Here is a 19,918-nt window from a genome sequence, read left to right as displayed (position 1 = left end):
CTGATAGGTTTCCATTAGGAAATGAAGTGACCAAATGGAACTGAATGAACTTAAATTTGATAAGCAGATGAGAGTTTGTAAATAAACTGGGATTTAAAGTGCCTCTTGGAGAAACTTCCTTAAGAGGAGAAGCAGCAGAGTTCATGGGATTGCTCTCCTGATCCATGGGCTACTTGAATGGGCACAGATATACAGCCCCCTCCGAACTGGTAGCAGATCTCTTTAGCTTTAAGCCATCTATGACTTTGTCGAAGTATAATTGTAGTAAATGGCCGTGCTGCTAACACAGAGGAAAGAAACTCCTCACGCACTGCTTAGACAGACACAAACTCTGCCAAGAGCTAGGTCAGGACAGCGGCTTCCTTCCCAGTAGCCCATCCCGAACTGCTTATCGCCACTCCCCTGCCAGGAGTAAACACCTTTCCAGATCTTCAGTAAAACTGCTCCAGCGAGCCCTCCCTGCCAGGCACAACTACATGGGAAAGTTTAAATAGGAGGTTTTTTGCTAATCCTTGCCATTTTGAGAGAACGTGCTGCAAAGGATAAGATTTCCATACCGCAGCCCGCAAGGTGACCACAAGATAACCACATCATTGCAGTGTGGCTACATGAGAAGGGATGGCAGTCAGTTCTAGCTATTCAGATGCAAGATGAGTTTCAGGAGAACTGGTCTTCAGCCATTAAACTTGCAGCATACGGTACACAAAAATTAACAATAAACTTGCCCTAAACCTAAATTGTATTATTTTAAAAGTCTTTGTTGTCTAAACTTAGCAGCTAAGTGGCTAGCAAGTCTCCTCTACTTGCTGTTACTTAGAATGAGTACAGCAAAAGTTACTACTTGAAGTGCAGTAATGAGCTGACCATAGATACATGAGAGTACTGTCTGAATATTATGATTGGAATCTACTTATCTGAGGATGATCTGGATGTTTCTTGTGACTTGCAAATTCTCATCTGATTTTCTATGTGTAACATAAGCTTAGAGAGTAAACTATAATATCAGCACAGATTGATGTCATAACTCAAATTCGTTTTTAAAAAAGTAAAAAAAGCCCACATGTTTTTCTTTGTTGAGCTCACTGGTGCTCAGGAATAGGAGCACATTCTGTTTATCAGTCCCTAGGATGATAGTCTTATATTCAACTATTGCAGTTCTATTAAGCCTCTGCAATATGCAAATGCTCCAGATATGCACATCTAGATGCCACTTCTGTGGCACTGTGCCATTGCACAAGCTCAGAATCAGACCCAACGTATTTTGTGCCTTAACATACAAAGGGAATGAAAGATTACCACCCTATCGTTAGTTTTCAAGTTAAGAATGCAAGACACTTTGCTGCTTTAGTGCATCCAGAGCTCCCCTGAAAACAGGCTGAGGTCTTTCGTGTTGTGGGTCAGACGTGGTTTGAAAGGATATAATGAAGTCTTTTTAGAAGCAGCACCCTATGTGTGTAAGCAACCTGTCCCTGACTCAGACTAATACTCACATCAGCCCTTTTGAAAATTTGACTAGAAATTAGAAATGTCATTTTTGTTTTATGCTAGCAGATCAAAGTTTGCTTTCAGTGATCTGAAGGTATGTTAACACTTATCAATTTCTTTTACATCTACTGCAGGTGAAAGCAGAACTGCAGTTCCTTGGTTTGAAGCGTTTCAGGCTACAACTGCCTGCTTTTCCTCCATTGTGTTTTGGTGTTTTGATAAGGAAGGTTTTGTCTGCCACTATTAAATCTAGAGTCAGATTGTGTTTCAAATAGGCAATAGATGGACTCATCCATTTTAATGCCAGAAGGGACCATGAGATGATCTTGTTCAACCCCTGGTTACATAGTTCACAGAACTGTAGGTTAAACATGTTAAGCACTGTAACTTGGGCTTTACTGCAGCATGTTGGTATGGTTGTGCCCAACTCAACTAAAATTAAAGTGCCTGATTTTAAGTTAAATGCCTGTTCCCTTACAGAGCAGTATGTCATGTCCACGTTCAAAAGGAATCCCCTGGAGCAGGCCTTCCGAACACCCAATGCTCACTTGACGACCAACTACTTGATAAACCAGTACTGGATAACTGTCAGTCACAAGGCACCGGCCATACTCTATGACCTGTACATGAGGCTCACAGGGAGAAAGCCCAGGTAAGAAACCGCACGCCTTCAGCCTCCTGCATGCCTGCCACTGTTATAGAGAGCAGATCTCTTAACAAGTTCTGAGAACTGGCTGCCTCAGCCTGGAGTCCCTGGTCTTCTTCCCATCTCCTTGTCTTGAGGAGATTGCTCAAAAAGAAAAGGAACCGCATGGCCGCAGCTAAGCGTAGCCTAGGGTTCCCACCCTTTCCAGTACCTGGGGGACAGCACATCTTTTAAACTCAGCTTTACACACTTCAGAGGTTCCCAAGACAGAAGAAGAGGACCGGTAGTTACACTGTCCTCTGTATAGCAAGATTTCCACCATTGCAACTTTCTGATGTGATTGCCTCTATCTGTCATGAGCTTGCATAAGGACTTGAGACTGGCAAGGTTTAGAACATTCCAGCTAATACTTTTTCCCCATAAATCAGATGCATTATTAGCAGTTGCCAGCACTGGCCCAGCACCCTGAAATCTAGGAAGCAGTTCTTTCTGAGTATGAATAAATTCTGAATTGTATTTACAAGGACAGTTTACCATTACAATTGGTATTTGAACCTTGGCAGTGTCATGGCTAGGAGGAACATGCGACATGCATGTCCCATGTGGAAGGAATCCTGGTGTAAGTAACATAACTCAGCCAACATCCTCCTTTACTCCCTGCCACCACAGAGGAGAATTTATTGTGCAACACAAGAACGGTATGCCAGCACTGTGTTGATGTCAGCTGCTCTGTGCTCCTCTGCTAGTTAGAAAGCTGGCTTCAGCTGTTTGCAGGGAAATCCCTGACTGATGTACTGCTCTGATTTCTCTCTGACATTCTGCTACGGAGGGAAGTTGGTCCATAAAAAGACTTCCAGCTATCCAGGAGGCAAGAATTACCCTAGAAATAGAGGTAAACTGAATATGAGCAAGAACAGGCTGGAATCTCCAAACTCTGTTGAAACAGGCAGCAGTAAGATCTTGGCATTGCCATTACAATTGACATTTCTTTTCATAAAGTTGATTGGCATAAGTAGCCAATGGACATTGGCCGCAATACTGTACTTAAATTTCAAATAGAGCTCAGCATGAACTCATGCTGAGAAAGATACCTTCTTCTGAACTTTAAGATTTGCGACCTGAGCAAACACGGCTCAGCAATGAACTTGTGAGTTCACCAAGTCTTTTTTTTTTTTTTTAAATATAATTCCCCTTTTCTTTTTACACGCTACTTAAGCTCATCCAGGTATTGCTGCAATGTGGTAGAAAGCATAGTAGCAGTTCATTCTTTCTTATTTTCACAGCTACCTAAATATCAGATCTTTATGGTCTAAGGGCAATAAACTACATCAAATTTAAAAAAAGTTGAATGTGTCACTGAACCTGCTTTAATGTTTCCCTTTAATTTTTCCCTCTACTTCAAACAGAGCACCTAGGCCTAACTTTCCTCCCGCTTGTGACTCCCATCTATTGAAGCACCAGCATTCTTCATGGCAGTTTCTTGAATTCTCTCCATGACCCTATGCCAGATTTGCAGGCAGAAAGGAGAAAGTTCTTTGCCAGGACCAAGACTCAGGCTTCAGTTCTCTACTGTATCCATACTCAACTGATCATAAGCTGATGGGTTATCATATGGAATAGGTTATCTGGGAGCTGGTTATGGTTTTGCAAGTCTACTATTTATTCAGGACCAGCCTATGACCTTCACTAATTTGAATTGCAGGGTAGTTCAGAGGAACTCGGCTGTAGTTTCTCCTGTAGTTATGACATGCAGTACCCTATCATCTACCAAAGTGTAGGTACAAGAGTCATCTCCTTCAGCTTTAGACTTTTATATACTGCCTCTCCTGAGAAGCTTACTTTAAGTGTTAGCTCATTTCACATAAATTGCCAGATGTCTAGCAAAACTGCTCTAAATGGCTTACTGTTATTGCTGCACATCCATCCATGACTTAGAAAATAATGTGTTTTATATCATTAGTAGTCTCCTAGGGCAATCTGCTGCACCTGAGAATCTGCTCATGCAAGGCTCAGTATGGGAGCAAATAAAGAAATCATTGCTGTAAACAGTTTTCTAGATGACAAGATGCATTTCTGAAGTGTAACTAATAAGGCTATCAGTGACAGCTAATATCTGCTTTATTACTCTCAGTTCCTCCACAGTGGAGAATGAGATTTTCTATAAGAAATCTGTGCCATAGCCTCCTAGAGGCTGCAGAAAAGCATGTTTCTACTCAGTTGATGTTTTTCAGTAGACCATTCCTTCATCCAAATTAGTCAATATTTTGAATGTGGTCACAACATTTGAGCTCAGTCAGTTAAGAGGAAACGCAGTTTTCATACATACCTCTTCAGATGCTTCATTTCTTTTTTTGACCCTTACTTTTAGCCCCTCAGATACGTTACTTTGGGTAGATCTACGGTCAGAGCTTATTCTGCCCACATTGACAGGAGGCCACATGGATAGCCTATTTTCAAAACATAATTAGGGACACACAGTTGATACTCTTATCATTTTTTTCTGACAGATTCCATTAGCCCGAAGCATTTTAAAGATATTGATGGCTTTTGGGGAGCCAGTTTGAGGGGCAGCTTCAGATCTTTGCAATCTAGCCATATACTTTGTTTCCCCAGTTCCTAAAAGGTATTAAAATATTCACAAAGCTTTGCCCCATAGTACTTGCCTACACAGGCACGATCAATCAGGAAGATTAATCTGAAGTAATTTTAAAGTAGTTTAGATATAAACCGCATTCCATCAATGTGCACATAATTATTCAGAATGAAGGTTCCCTTAATCTGATGGTGTGCTTTTCTTCTAAAATGAAAGCCACTTTAATTCTGAGTAGCAGTGCCTATATAAGGTTTTAGTGCTCTTTCAATTGGCTTTGGGTAAGCTGTGCAGTTCTCCTCTGAATTAATGTACTCATTGTGTCTTTTTCTGCTGTGCTTAGTGCTTATCGTCGTGGCAGTCACATCTGCACGGGGAGAGGCCAGCCTGGCACCATTCTTCCCCAGACTGCCGCCTTTGATTTGTCACAGCGACTGTATTACCCTCTGGGCAGCTCAAAATTTCTCATGAAAACAGCTCTGTTTTCCACAGAAATCAGCCTTTTAATGCTTTCTCTTGCCCTTATCCAGTCTGAGAGAACGTGGTGTTCTCTCAAAATTGACCGAGCACTGCACATCACACTCTAAAACAACTGCCTCCCAGAGGCCTTTTGTACTCATGACCATTGGGACGACTGTAAAATAATCCTGCAAGGTAGGACAGCATTACTGTCATCCCCTTTTATAAAAAAAAAGAATAATAAAAAAAGGCCAAGACACATGAGAGACCTGAACCTACGTTTCCAAAGTCCCTGTTAAGCAGCTGTGCCCCTGAAGCAGCTTTCATCTTTACCAGGACACTCACACTCCAGGAAGATGCTCAAACAGTTCTCTACTCCCTGCAAAAAAAAGCCTATGGACTTGGATGATTTTCAAGGTCATCCACAAGGAGTGTATGCTATCAGACCCTTCCTGTATAAGGAAGGACACAAAAAAACACTCCAAACTGCCACTATATTATACAGGGAGAGGAATGGCCTTTAAGAAAAACAGGCGTTTTTTGAAAGACATCAGAGAAGCCCAAAGACATGAAAAGCATGCCACCAAGCTGAGTGGTGCGGTTGATTGATACTCTAGAGGGAAGGGATGCCATCCAGAGGGAGGGACCTTGACAGACTAGGGAGGTGGGCCCATGCGAACATCATGAAGTTCAGCAAGGCCAAGTGTAAGGTCCTGCACCTGGGTCAGGGCAATCCCAAACATGGATACAGGCTGGGCAATGAGTGGATTCAGAGCAGCCCTGCAGAGAAGGACTTGGGGCTGTTGGTGACTGAAAAACTGAATATGAGCTGGCAATGTGCACTCGCATCCCAGAAAGCCAACAGTATCCTGGGCTGCATCAAAAGAAGCGTGACCAGCAGGTCAACGGAGATGATTCTGCCCATCGACTTGGCTCTGGTGAGGCCCCACCTGGCATACCTGTCAGCTCTGGGGCTCCCAATGTAAGAAAGACATGGACCTGCTCGAGCAGGTCCAGAGGAGGGCCACAAAGATGATCAGGGGGCTGGAGCACCTCCCCTGTGAGGACAGGCTGAGAGAGTTGGGGTTGTTTAGCCTGAAGAAGGCTCTGGGGAGACCTTATAGTGGCCTTCCAGTACTTAAAGGGGGCCTACAGGAAAGATGGCGAGGGACTCTTTATCAGGGAGTGTGGTGATAGGACACAAGGTAACAATGGTTTTAAACTGAAACAAGGTAGATTTAGATTAGATATTAGGAAGAAATTCTTTACTGTGAGGGTGGTGTGACACTGGAACAGGTTGCCCAGAGAAGCTGTGGATGCCCCACCCCTGGAAGTGTTCAAAGCCAGGTTGGATGAGGCTTAGATCACCTGATCTAGTGGAAGGTGTCCCTGCCCATGGCAGGGGGGTTGGAACTAGATAATCTTTAAGGTCCATTCCAACCTAAACCATTCTGTGATTCTATGATTCTATCTGAAAACTGAAGTTGAGCTGAACTGAATCAGAGCTTGTTCATGCTGCAGATGCAGTCACCTCTGTACTGAAGCCAACTCCAAAAATCAGAGCCTTGCTTCGGGAGCCAACTCAGGCTTGAGAACAGAAGAGAATTTGTGTGGTAGAAAGAGAAGTATCCACCTCGAGAGGCAAGCAATATACCTTTGTGGTTTTGCAGTCTGCTGTGCAGACTTCATACTAGTTCAGATGGGCTCTTCACCTCACACATGGTGATGTAGATACGGCCTCCAACGCTTGTTTAGTTCAGGCCAGTTAGGCATCAGTCCTGCCCTGGGAAATGCATGTTTGCACCCATGTTCGAGCCAACAATAAAAGCTGGGTAGCTGTAGGCTCAAGCCCTCAGCTGGAGCAGTTCGACTTGCTGAGCAAGTTCTCAGCCTGGTGAGCACCAGTGCAGTGGTCATCAGAAATTGCAATGCCTATTCATCTGGATTGGTGAAAACACAGAGCAAACCGACAGCTTTCGCATACGGTCAAACTTCCTATCCACCTCTGACACTCCTCCTCTGTTTCAGAATGATGAAGATTATCAATCGACTGCACAAGTCTATGATGCTCCTGCAGTACTTCTCCACCCAGTCCTGGGATTGGTCTTCAGATAATATGAATATGTTAATGAGTCACCTTAACACAGAGGACAAAAAGGTAACTATGTCCTGAATATGGATTGCTAATTTCCAATTCCGTTCATCTGCAGCAATTATTTTTGGTATATTGTTGAGCTTTCGAATGACATCCAAATGACTGAAATTATTTCAGGTTAAAGTCAATTCATTTCCTCCTTGTTTTATTAAATAACTTATCAGGAACCTTCCATTTATTACAGGAGAATGTTTTCTCCTGAGGTGTGTTGCTCTTTCTTCTGAGATAGGTCAATCACTGAAGTCTTTCCAGTTAACATGGCAGCTGCGGTGGGTGATCTAGATGGAAATTACTTGACAGATTTTGACATTTACATCCACATTGGTTTCAATGGGCTCTGGACAGGGAAATTCAGTTAACACATAGTGTCTTACACTGAACAGTATGAAAAAAGTTCCTGTTTTATTCAAGTCCCCAAAGAGCAATTAATTTGCAGGATGTCAAGCTCTGTTGTAGTCCTTATAGGCTTGAATTACTACTCCTTAAGAACGGGATTGTAACTGAAAGACTGAAGGAATACAAAGAGTAGATTTGTGATAAGCTTGAATGCACCTTTGGTCAGTATCTCCTTGCAAAGAGATACTTAGGCATTCACATCAAACTGTTCTCACTCACATCACGAAATTCTTGCACAGACTCCCGGTAGTAGAATCAAGAGGTTTTTTTTCCGTAGACTGCAGAGGGAGTACATGCAGCAAATTCTAACTTCTAAGGGCAGTGGCACTGCTGTCACTACAGCAGATGTAGAGGGAACCTAAATGGTATAATACGAGCTAGTTCTGAGGCAGATTGATAAACAAAAAATTACAGCATCAAGGACTTAGTGCAAGCTAGACAGAATTTCAGGCTTACCAAGCTGCTTATAAGAACTTTGTGAGATGCACCGCATCCAGTGTTGCCACTGCTGCATTGTGAGCAGTATTCAAGCTAGATAGTTTATGGGCAGCACACATTTCTATGCATATCTGACAGACACACCAGGATCTGCAAGTAGCTAACCCCCTGTATTTGACAGAGTTAGCTAACCCCTCTCTGCCTAAGTTATTGCTGGTTTGATACCAAAGCTCTTCCACCAAAGCAAATGGCCTGGATTGGCATGGGGATGAAAGGAAGGTATTTTTCTGAGTATCTTCCCTTTTAAGACCCTGTAAATAAGAAATGTCATTCACTTCACTCATTCATTTAAAAAAAAAAAATCCTCTACAACAAAACTCTTCCTCTTTACAAATCCTTTCTTTGCTCTAATAGACAGACAACTGCCTGAGAACTTGCTAACAATTTTTCCAGTATAAGCATCTGAAATTAACTGGGGTAATTAGCTCTGCAGTGAGATTTTTTGATGCCAAATGCCAGAGTAACCCATTTCTTGGACTTCTGTTGATCTAGCTGCTGAGAGAGAATGCAGCGCAGCAGAGAGTAATACTGACGCAGAGGCACCTGTTGACTCAATGTCCAATTCATTTATTTACACATAATTCTAGTGACACGTTAAAAACTGCATGGAGGTTTTCATATGAATCCATTTACCTGAGTGGAATGCCATTTTTCTTCCACAATTTTGTGTGTATGTGTATGTGTGTGTACATATACATGTATTTATGCAAAAATTGCCACCTGAAAGACAAACTTATCTTTATTTTCTGCCAGCTAGCACTAAATTTTTGCTTGCTTTGCCCAAATTCCCAGCTGGGTAAGACATTAATCGACAGCTGTGAAATACAGTCTGCTAGTGCCCACGTCTTCTTGGAAACTTGGTGGCTTTAAGAACTTCAGAGAGAGGACCTTGTCAGGAACGGAGGTCAATGAAGAATTGATGCATAAAGTGAACTTGATTTGAACTCTGGCATTTAACTTCTGCTCTTTGTCTTTAAATCCCAGTTATACAACTTTGATGTTCGTCAGCTGCACTGGTCAGAATACATTGAAAGCTACTGCCTAGGTGCTAAGAAGTACTTGCTAAATGAGGACATGGCTGGCATTCCAGCAGCAAAGCAGCATTTACGAAAGTAAGTCATACCCAGTGACAAGGACAAGAGCTCCTGGCTACATTGAATGGCTTTTGAGGAAAATTATTCTAGTTACATTGCAATAATTGTTGTTGAATAATATGGAGATAAACATAGCATAGTTTATTTCTTACAGCAGATGGTTGTCAGTATTTCATTTTCCCTTCCCGTAAGAAAAAGAGGACTTCTGATGACACTAATGATCAGGGGCTAGATAGTATGCCTTCCCAGCAGACGACCCAAGTAACGAAGTTACAATGCTGTCGTGGTTTAACCCCAGCCAGCAACTAAGCACCACGCAGCCGCTCCCTCACTCCTACCCCCTCCCAGTGGGATGGGGGAGAGAATCGGGAGAAAAGGTAAAACTCGTGGGTTGAGATAAGGACAGTTTAATAACTAATGTAAAATATAATACTAACAATAATAATAATGAAATATAATAATAATAATAATTCTAGTGAAAAGAAATATAACAAAAAAAAGAAGAGGGGAAAAAAAGAAAAAAAAAAAACCACAGTGATGCACAATGCAATTGCTCGCTGACCAATGCCTGGGCAGCAATCCACGCCTCCCGGCCAACTCCCCCTGTTTATATACTGGGCATGACGTTCCATGGTATGGAATATCCCTTTGGCTAGTTTGGGTCAGCTGCCCCGGCTATGCTCCCTCCCAGCTTCTTGCACACCTGCTTGCTGGCAGAGCATGGGAAACTGAAAAATCCTTGGCTTAAGATAAGCGCTACATAGCAACAACTAAAACATCAGTGTGTTACCAACATTCTCACACTAAATCCAAAACACAGCACTGTACCAGCTACTAAGAAGAAAATTAACTCTATCCCAGCCGAAACCAGGACAAATGCATAAGAGGAATACACGAATGCAGAACGTCTTAGTCATTCAGAATTACAATAGAAAAATAAGGGTCAGATTTAGATTTTGTGAAGCTCCTAGAAGTTTTTAGCAATTTAAAGACGTTGCCTAAAAGCTTTAAGCATTTGTATGTTTTTAAATTTCATTTTAAAGTTGAAGTTTCTAATTCCTTGGGGAGAATGGGCAAACATTCTCCAAAATCAGTGGAGAGCTTATGCATTCAATCCCTGGTGACAGTTTAAGAGAGTCTGAATGAGCAATTTGAGATTGTCCTTCTATTCAGTTAAAGATTGGGCTCTTCCTGTCTTCTCCAGCCCTTTTACTGAGAAGTGCAGGCAAAAGGAGAAGGAGCAGCTCTCTTGGAGTAAGAGCCTGGTTGTTTCCTTTAAGAAAACCATTCTTGTGCACTGTAAATGCTGGAAGCATAAAACAGCCTGTTGCCATAGCAAGGAATCCTAAACAAGTTCTTCGTTCATGGGTCATTTTTAAAGGATTTATAAGAACCTCCGTAACAGGCCAGTAAGTGCCTCATAGTCCAAACAGGCAGTGTGGTATAGTGCAGTGATAAAGTTTACCAAAAAAAAAACCTCTTACAAAAATTAAACCAGTCTTGGGGACATTAGGTATGAAGGTTTCTTCCCTTGGTCAGACACTGGGAAAGTGAGAATTAGAGAACTGCAGAAACTTTTGCTTGACAGAAAGAAGACAAGATGATTAGCATCTTAAAGACCCATTAATACCATTTAAATATATGGTGTAAACCACCACCCCCAAAACCCCAGCGCTGCAGTATTGCAAAAGTGAAGACCATTTATGATTATTGAGTAATTTCCCAATATTAAAGGAAAAATTTCACCCAAATAGGAGAACCTTATTCATCAGCTCCTGCAAAGGTCCTCTAGCCTGCCACCAATCCTGCAAAGTGAAAAATAGGCAATATACCAAATCAAAGCAGAAAGTATTGGACCTAGACTATCATAAAGAAAAAACTCTCAGTATGACTTCTGTTCTGGTTTGAAATGAGAGTACACAGAACAAGAGAGATTTGCCATACAGGTATTCCACCTATCACATTAACTATTCACTATACCCTAACCTCAGCACTGTCCTTGGCAAGACAGTAGGGACATCTTAGGCACAGTGTCTTCACTAAAATAGGAATGGCAAAAAGCCCAAGGGCCACTTGTAAACAGAATTTCTTACAAAATTACCTGTAGCAAATGAAGCAAGCTGGTAAGCTTTTTGTTGTTTTTTGTCTTCCTCCATAAGATGCCTCTTTCTCTTTCTTAGGCTGAGGAACATCCGATATGCATTCAACACCACCCTCCTTGTGATCATCTGGCGCATTTTCATTGCAAGGTCACAGATGGCTCGAAACATCTGGTACTTTGTGGTGAGCCTCTGCTACAAGTTCCTTTCCTACTTCAGGGCATCCAGCACCCTCAGGCACTGAAGCCATCCATCAGCAACCAGCCTCTTCCAGAAGGACCTCCATCTCCTCTAATCAGCAACTATGGGCATCGGGGTCTGAAAGTAGCAGAAAAATCCACTCCCTCCAACAGCAGCCTGCATTTATTGTGCACTGTTATATGTTCACCTTTTTAATTTTAACTAATGCTTTAATACATGGTGGTCTTTCTTCTGTAGGACCAGGCCAATTTTTAAAGCCATAACTGAAGCTTTAGGAACAGGTCAAGCTGGAACCGTTCATCTAGAGTCTGAAGTGCAAAAGTAAGGATTAACCAAAGTCATTGTCTTCCCATGTACTACCTAGGCTATCTTAATCCCATCTTCTTCCTCAAAAGAGGCAAATTTAAAGCATACAACCTTGGAAGAAAAGGATGCCATCAGCGAAGACCCAGCCAAGAAAATTAACCTGTAAGAGGTCTTCCTAAAGAGGCTATTCCTTCATTCTCATTCAGTGAAATGGTACCTTATTGAAAAACATGATTTCATATTTTCAGTTTTTCAAAACTTAGAGGGGAAAAAAGATCAGTTAGACTAGGCCAGTGAAGACACTGAAGTTTTCAGATCTTGTCTTATATTGCTACTGAGGACTGATACTTTCAAGCCATAACTGAAGACACACATAGAATTCATGTACCTGTGTTAACTCTACTCTCTCACAAGCTGCTTTCTTATGGAGAGGTATTTTTTCTCTCTGTGGTTAAGGTTGCAGTCTATTAAAAAGCCCTTTTCTTGCATTTATCACATTTGTTTGGAACATTTTTTTGGCTTGAAAAATGCTGTATTTACTCTGAGAATGAAGAGAAGACTTCATAAAAGATTGAAGAATTCAGAAACTCGTTATTATTTTTGAGGAATAGGTCTTTTTCCCCCTTGGATTTGTCTCCAGAAAACCTCTCTCCCTGTACCTCAAAAACAGCCTGATACTGCCCTTCATGCTTTCATTACAGCTAAATCACTTTTTGCAGTTGATCACTTCCACTGGCAAAGAAATTGTAAAGACATGTATGGAGGAAATCACATCAGGCCAGTTCTGCGGCCACTCCTGTCAGTAGGAATTAAAAAGTCTGAAACTTGTTTTCATTGAGAATAGGAAAGGTTTCATTGACTTCTGTGTAAAAACGGTCATGCACTGCGAAGGTAATGGCTTTTGTCCTACATTGCAGTTTAGAAAGGAACCCAAGGGTCTTCCTAACACTCATGGCTATTGGAGATACTTGTTTCACGTAGTGAGGTATGAATTCCTGTGGGGTGAGAGAGAAGGAGAGAGCCTTCTTCAAAGTAGCTGGTGCAACAACGGCCTTAGTGCAACAGCAACAAATTTATCATGCTATCAGTTTTTCAAAGTCAAATCTAATACTGGAATATTTTTATTCAAATAACACTGAATAAGCACTTTTAAGATTATCAGACTTCAAAGCAGCTAGTTTTTGAAACAATGCAGCATCCAATTTCTCTAGTCTTGTGTCATGCTAGCTGCCTGAAAAAGTAATGCTACATCACAAAAAAATGACACAGTCGCTCTTTTGAGAGCTGAGAATAGCAGAGTATTTACAAAGCTGGCATTCTTCAAAAATTATACTTGTTTTTGGCAGTGAAGGTAAGAGCAAGTTATGATGACAGTATATTTATATCTTAGGCCTGCAAGCTAGTTCAAAAGTCCTTCTAAAGGTGCAAGGAATTAATCTTCCCCCATATGCCCCAGAGGTCTAAGTTTCAAGCAATTGCCAAAGGATGCCTGCAGCAGAACCTGACCAGAAACATGGTGTCCAGAACGGCAGGGGTCTGGCATTCCCTAGCAAAGGCCCCTGTGTTTGGCACACATTACTTCTGATCTATGCTTAATTAGGTCAAGCACTCAGTTTACAAAGATGCAAATTTTTTACACTCTTGCCTGGAAAACATACTTTCAAAATGAAACCATACTGGTTGTTAGCTATGTGTGTTTTCCAACTTCAGAAAGCTGGCAGTGCATGCATTGCACAATAGCAAGGTGTCACTGCCTAGGAAACTAGGAGCTATGGGTTCGGGTGCTGAGGACCAGACATTTCATGTACAGTGCTTCTGTAGCAGTGCATATGGTGAAGGTTAGCTGCATTATACTTTGCTAACTTGGCTATGCAGACTGTGGCTACCTTGGCAGGGTGAGGCAGGCTGCTGTGGGGATTCCTCTAAAAAGACTGCATTCCCTCAAGTACATAATCAGGTCATCAGCCAGCTTCCAGTCTTCTCATACAAAAGGCTAAAAAACAAAACAAAACAAAACTGCAGATTATTTTGAAACAAACTTCCATTAAACAAAGTAGGAAAGAATTTCAACTCATATCCTAAAAGTCTTTTTAAGTGCCTGCCTTACGTACAAAAAGAAGCAACAGCTAAGGGGATCATAAGTCTTATGCTGTGCACATAGACAAAAACTTGAGTTTCACAGAAAAGTCAAATACTGCAGACCTGCTACACCTACAATGTCTGGTCTACACCAGTCAGCTCTACTAAGAGTAAAGTGTCCTGCCTTCCCTTCCCCAATGCTAGTCATGCCATGCATTCCTCACATACGCCTGTAGGCATTCACAGTTATTTGCACAGGCTGTATTGTCCCAAGAAGTCTGAGATGTATCTTTGCTCATCTGAGCATATCCGGACTTGTTTTCTGCACATGCAAAAAGATGCTTCAGGTTTCACTCAGAACAATGGTGGTATCACGTTTTAAAGCTCTTCAGCATTTTGCTGAAGGTAACAGCCACAGCAAAGCTACTACTCAGCCCTGAGAAAACAGCAGGAGCTGCTTGGGATGTTGCAGAAACATAGCTGTTGGAGATGGTGTATGCTCTTCTGGAGACCTTTCATAGCTCACGCAGCATTGCCAGCAGCTGGCTCCAAAGCTCTGGTCTTGCCTGAGGGGTGGATCAAGCTGTTTGTTAGCTTTTCTTAACACAGACATAACATACAGTGAAACTTGAATCTTTAATCCATTGTCTTGTGGCTTGAGATGTTTTCAGGTGATTGTCTGAACCACAGAAGTATTTCAGAAAAACCTCAATGCAGAGACTGACATGTGGCAATGGCCTTTGGGTGCCAGTGGTGACTGTCATCATGGAGAGCTGGACCTGGCATAAGAACTTGTTCTCGCCTCAAGCAGTGACTTATCTTTGATGTTTTACTGTGTGCTCCTTAGTGTATTTGTATGTGCTCTGAAGAAACCCAAACCTTGGGGAAAATATCTAAAAGAAAACACTGAGTGACAGCCACTTCTTTTCTTCCCTATTTTCTCTCTTGCTCTTTCATGTATACTCACAAGCTTTTGACAAAAGAAAAGCCAAATACAGTTGTTAAGTTAAATCAGAGGTCCTGTGGTGACCGTGCACAAAGTAACGCGAACAACTCAGAAGTGGATATTACTCATGGCTGAAGCCTAGACCTTTTAATACCTGTAAGGTTGAAGCAGGACTCAAGCTTTTTTTTTTTTTTTTCCCTACAGAGGTAGCATGGTCAGTGCTATGGGGAGGAGAGAGGAGTAGGAGGAGCATTCCTGCAGCCTCTGCTCACAGGCAGCAGAAGCATTGCTAGGCACAGAGCATCCAGCTCAACGAGGCAAGGGAGACTCAAGGGATCAGAGGAGTATGAGTTGCCAAACTCAGAGGACTCTGCCTCCTAAGGAGTGGGGGAAGAGCTCCATCAGCATTTTATCAGTTTGGTTTCTTGTAATAAAACATATGAACTGAAAGGCTCCTCCATCCTTCCCCCAGCTACCAACAGGCAGCGTAGAGAACAATATTGGCAGTCATTGTGCACAGCCACAAAAGAAAATATCTGCCACAAGACAGTATAATGGGATTATTTGTTTGTACCCTATGAACTTGCAGTGTATCTACCCCCTCATGGTGTCAGAAGCCTGCAGTGCTGCTACAGAAATAACACGGACCACTGCTGAACCCGATGTACTAATGTTTTGTTAATACTATGCATATACAATAGTCTGTAGGCTATAGCTATGAACTGCTGTGCGAAAGCAATGAAACACTGAATATCATTTCCCTGTCAAAGAGCAATGGGCATAAGCTTGCAATTATCTTTTTTTTTATTAAATTGTGGTAACAAAAAGACCCAAATCCCTAAAATTAATCCGAGTTTAAACTGCCTTTTGACTGACAACAGAAGCTGTTTATCTCCAGCATGTCTGTTACCAAAAAAAAAAATTTCTCACTCCTCCACCCTCTATCCCAATAACTTTGTTAAGAAAATACAATTCTTTTTTGGTAGAGAGGAGGGGTAACAGACATACTGGTACATTACAGGTTGTTGGCTCGTTACCCACCTCAAGAAATTTGTTATTTTACATTTTCTAAGAAAACATGATTATATATGCCTGTGTGTATAGTTACATCTTTCAGCACCTGTCTTCTCATACAACATACAGAGATGGTAAAAGTAGTGGAGCTCATATTGACATGCCAGGCTGTGCTTGTTTGGTATGCACTGTTCCAATTCAGTTTAAGACGAAGTGATTAAAACCTACCCTAGTTTCCAGCGTAAAGGAAACCTAACCTGTAGTACTATTAATCAAATCATCATCATGAATAAGCAACTGGGAAAAGAGGGGGCGGACATTCTTTTGTTTGTAAATAAGCTACAGCTTCATGGTCGAAAGCATGCTGTTGCTCTTCCAGTGTTGACGTTCTACCGCAGAAAGCAAGGATGAACTTTTATTACAATTGGACCCTTTATTCTAGCGCAGAGTAAATAACACACTGTACATTCCCCAGAAGCTAAATGGTGAATATCCCATTACATGGTGCTAAATATTGGTATGAAGGTGGTACAGGTACTTAAGAGAATTTAAAAAAAAAAAATACAGGTATTTGGGGAATCATTAAAGAAGTACTATCCCACTTTTCTCTATTGCTTAGAAGTCAACTATGAATTGAGTTGGTTTGTTCAGATTAACATGAAACTGCTTGTAAAAGGTTTCTTGTTCTTAAATAATCTTGGCAGACCCCAGTTTATAGTAAAGTATGTACTCTCCCACTGTCCAAAGTTTATATGGTTCTATCTGCTATTTCTATTCACTTGTTAGCTATGAGACAACTTACAGTTATAAATCTTAATTACAAAGTTTCTAATGTTAAGGTGTAATCTTTTGATCTCTCAAATCAGATAAAATGGTAAAGTCACAAATTATGAGAACCTCAGCCATAAAATTGTTAATACGATGTTTATGTTATTTTAAACATTTAATAAAACAAAATATTTTAAAACTATGGTCACTTTGCATCGCTTAAGTTGCTAAAGGAGATGGTTACTTGCTGGCCATTGCAGTTCAGCACAGGCTGCATCTGCATCACATCTGTACACATCTGTACCACAGTTGCCGCTGTCCCAGCCTGCGTGGAACGGCAGCCCCACCTACAGGCAGCTGCCAGCACAAGGACCTGCTGCACAGCAAGGAGAGGGAAAACGAGGCGGAAATCCCAAATTTTAGAAGTAATGACTGTGAGACTTTAACCCAGATATGTACGACCTGGAAGGGTCCATCTCCGATAAGTGTCCTCCAGAAAGTGATAGGACAGGTCTTCAGCAAGGACAAATTGGTAATAACCCAACCAACTTCCTGAACAACATACCATTTGCACCTGAGAATACTACCCCAAAATCTTAGTTTTCACAAGGTAGGGACTTTAATTTACACTTGGTGTTAACACCATAATGCTCTTGTAGCATAAAGAGCTTTTAAAGTCCAGTTTAAGGATGTTATTGCATAGGTACATGAGGGGGGTGAGAAATAATCATGGTTTATATATGTTTCCAAGAAGTGTACACAATAATACTTCAGGCTGTTGGGTAAGCTCTTAATCTAGCAATTCTCAGAATTGCCAAGAACATTCTGACTCTGACAAATACTTCACTGTACTTCAAATGATGTCTCCAAGGCCATTTGGAAGCAGTGGCACAGTAAGATAATGAAATCACCCTGACAAATAGCAGGACTAACTAGAAAGTTGTTTGTTTGTTTTACACGTAGAACAGTTCTTACCTTTTCCAGTTCTGAGAAGAAAAAAAAAAAATCTTTCATGCTGAAATAAAATCTTCACAGTTGGGAACTTCAATAGCCAAAAATCTCCAGCTGCCCAAAGCAAAGACACTGTCTCAAGGTCTGAGTTCAGGCACACTGTCAGTGTATTTATAGACAAAGAGAATGTCGCATCCCTCAGAGGTGTCTGCTATCAAATCTTCAGGGGAAAAAAAAAAAGTGTTTATATTTTAACATTAAAGCTTTAGTCTAGTAAATGTTTCCAGCTATCTGCATTGGAAGAGCCTGAAATCAAAACACCTCCATTCCCTTGGCTGCTGCAGCAATTGTGTTTTCAAATACATATGCACAGCACAGCCTACCACCAGTCCACCCACATCTCCCCTAGCTGACCTGCTGGATCTTGGCTCATTCCCCAACACTTCACAAAGATTCATGATATAGGTAGATTATCTGAGCTTCTTCCAGTGCTCAGCGGGAGCACAGTGGGATCAGACACCCGGAGCGCTGAGCACAAACTGTAATTGCTCTGTGTTTCAGTACTTCCATTTTAATTCTAGTGACTGCAATGCCTTGCAATAATCTCATTTGCAGAAACTTTGAATCTTATAAATACATACATGCATATATTCCTAGATACATACGTGTATAATAATATGTATATTACACATATGTCTTAAGGCAGGACTGGTCAAAATACTTGGCATTTATATATCTATGGATGAACATACGAGTGCATATAGACACCCACACAAAATTTTGGAACACATGGAAAGAGGGCAGATCTAATCTGGGTAGGGTCAAATCCCCATATAGCTGGGTTTCTGGAAAGGGAGAGGAATGGAGTTTTAATATTTATTGCCATTCCAATTAAGTGTAACAGGAGGGTAGCAAGATGCAAGTGTGCTGTAAATAATGGCACGCTATGCACTGCCAATGGATGTAATGGGAAACTAATTTAACAGACAACGTAGCCAGAGCTGCCTTAATTTCAGTACAAAGGTAAGCCATGTCTTACCTAATTTTTAAAATCATACATACTCAGTGACCAAAACTTTAGCTTTTTTTCCCAGACATTATTTTGAATGCTAGAAGTTAAAATGCCTTTCAAAAATGTCTGTTGTTAAATTCCAAGGGGGCTTTGGGGGACCAAGACTTGGAGGTGGTAGATGTGGATGGACTAGTATGTTTCAGTTTCTGTCCAACACTATTCAAGAAAAAAGCATTTCATTATCATAAAACTAATAAAAAACTTACAAATTTGTTAGTTTTCAAGAGAATTGTTTATCTAAAAGCACACTATGAAATATTTGCACCATGTATTATTGATAAAACTGTTTTTGTCAAGAGTCAGAAATAATTTTACTAACTCCTTTCCAAAAAGCATATTTGGTGTAGAAAGTTTGTCATCTTGGACTCATTTCACCAAATCACAAATATATTTTCCTTTAAATTTCTCCAAAAGGCTTTTCTTTTTTTTTTTAATTGAAAAACTAAGAATACCTTGATAACAGCAAAAGAAGAAACAACCAGACCAACTCCAAAAAAAAGGCTTGAAGATTGAGGTGGTATTTAGCACGTATGACTAATTCCAGACGAGAAGTCTTTCTTCCTGCCATGTAAACAATCATGCAAGCAGCCTGTTACTCATCATCAGTTGGCCGATTTCTCCTAAACAGTGTGGTAGAAGTGGTCTCGTGGAACGTACAGCACGTAGAGTGCTGGCAAATACAGATAGTGACCTCTTTTCAACAACACAGGCTAAAGAGACATAAAAACACTCGTGTCTGTGTGTGTATGTGTTTGTGTATATATATACATACATGTGTGTGTGCGTGTGTGTGTGTGTATATATATATATATAAAAGTGTGGGTGCCACAAATTCTGCAGGTCTAATCCACTGCTGCAGGCAAGGGAACTTGATTCACACCACCACTAGGGCCAAATCCACACCGTTACATTTCTCTAAGGCACCTTTTTGTCTCTCGTTCTGTTGTCCCCAACCCCAACAATACTTCTGCTACCCCAACTTCACATTTTTCGCATTCTTCTAGAAGTCGTGCAGCTACCAAATTTCCTCTGTCCTCACAATCTGTTCTCTCTCCCCACCCCACCCCCCACGTCTCAAAACATTTTGATTACAACTTCTTTATGATACGAGTATCTTCTGTATCAGAGAAGAGGAAGAAAGAGAGTCCAGAGAGGCCCT

General features: G+C 41.2%; 1 protein-coding gene across 2 annotated transcripts in view; it reads left to right on the top strand.

Moving 5' to 3' along the window:
- Positions 1–16,938, top strand: part of FAR2 (fatty acyl-CoA reductase 2) — a 159,594-nt gene extending 142,656 nt beyond the window's left edge. For both annotated transcript variants that reach the window (XM_050904280.1, XM_050904288.1), the window contains exons 9-12: positions 1,966–2,137; positions 7,209–7,338; positions 9,214–9,341; positions 11,504–16,938. In XM_050904280.1, coding sequence (XP_050760237.1) covers positions 1,966–2,137; positions 7,209–7,338; positions 9,214–9,341; positions 11,504–11,666 — 593 coding nt within the window. In that variant the 3' untranslated portion in view covers positions 11,667–16,938. The remainder of the gene's footprint in view (positions 1–1,965; positions 2,138–7,208; positions 7,339–9,213; positions 9,342–11,503) is intronic.
- Positions 16,939–19,918: the final 2,980 nt, after the last annotated feature.

This window comes from Gymnogyps californianus, chromosome 1 (assembly GCF_018139145.2).
Source record: "Gymnogyps californianus isolate 813 chromosome 1, ASM1813914v2, whole genome shotgun sequence".
Classification (NCBI taxonomy): Eukaryota; Metazoa; Chordata; class Aves; order Accipitriformes; family Cathartidae; genus Gymnogyps; species Gymnogyps californianus.
This window is presented reverse-complemented; position numbering and strand designations above follow the sequence as displayed.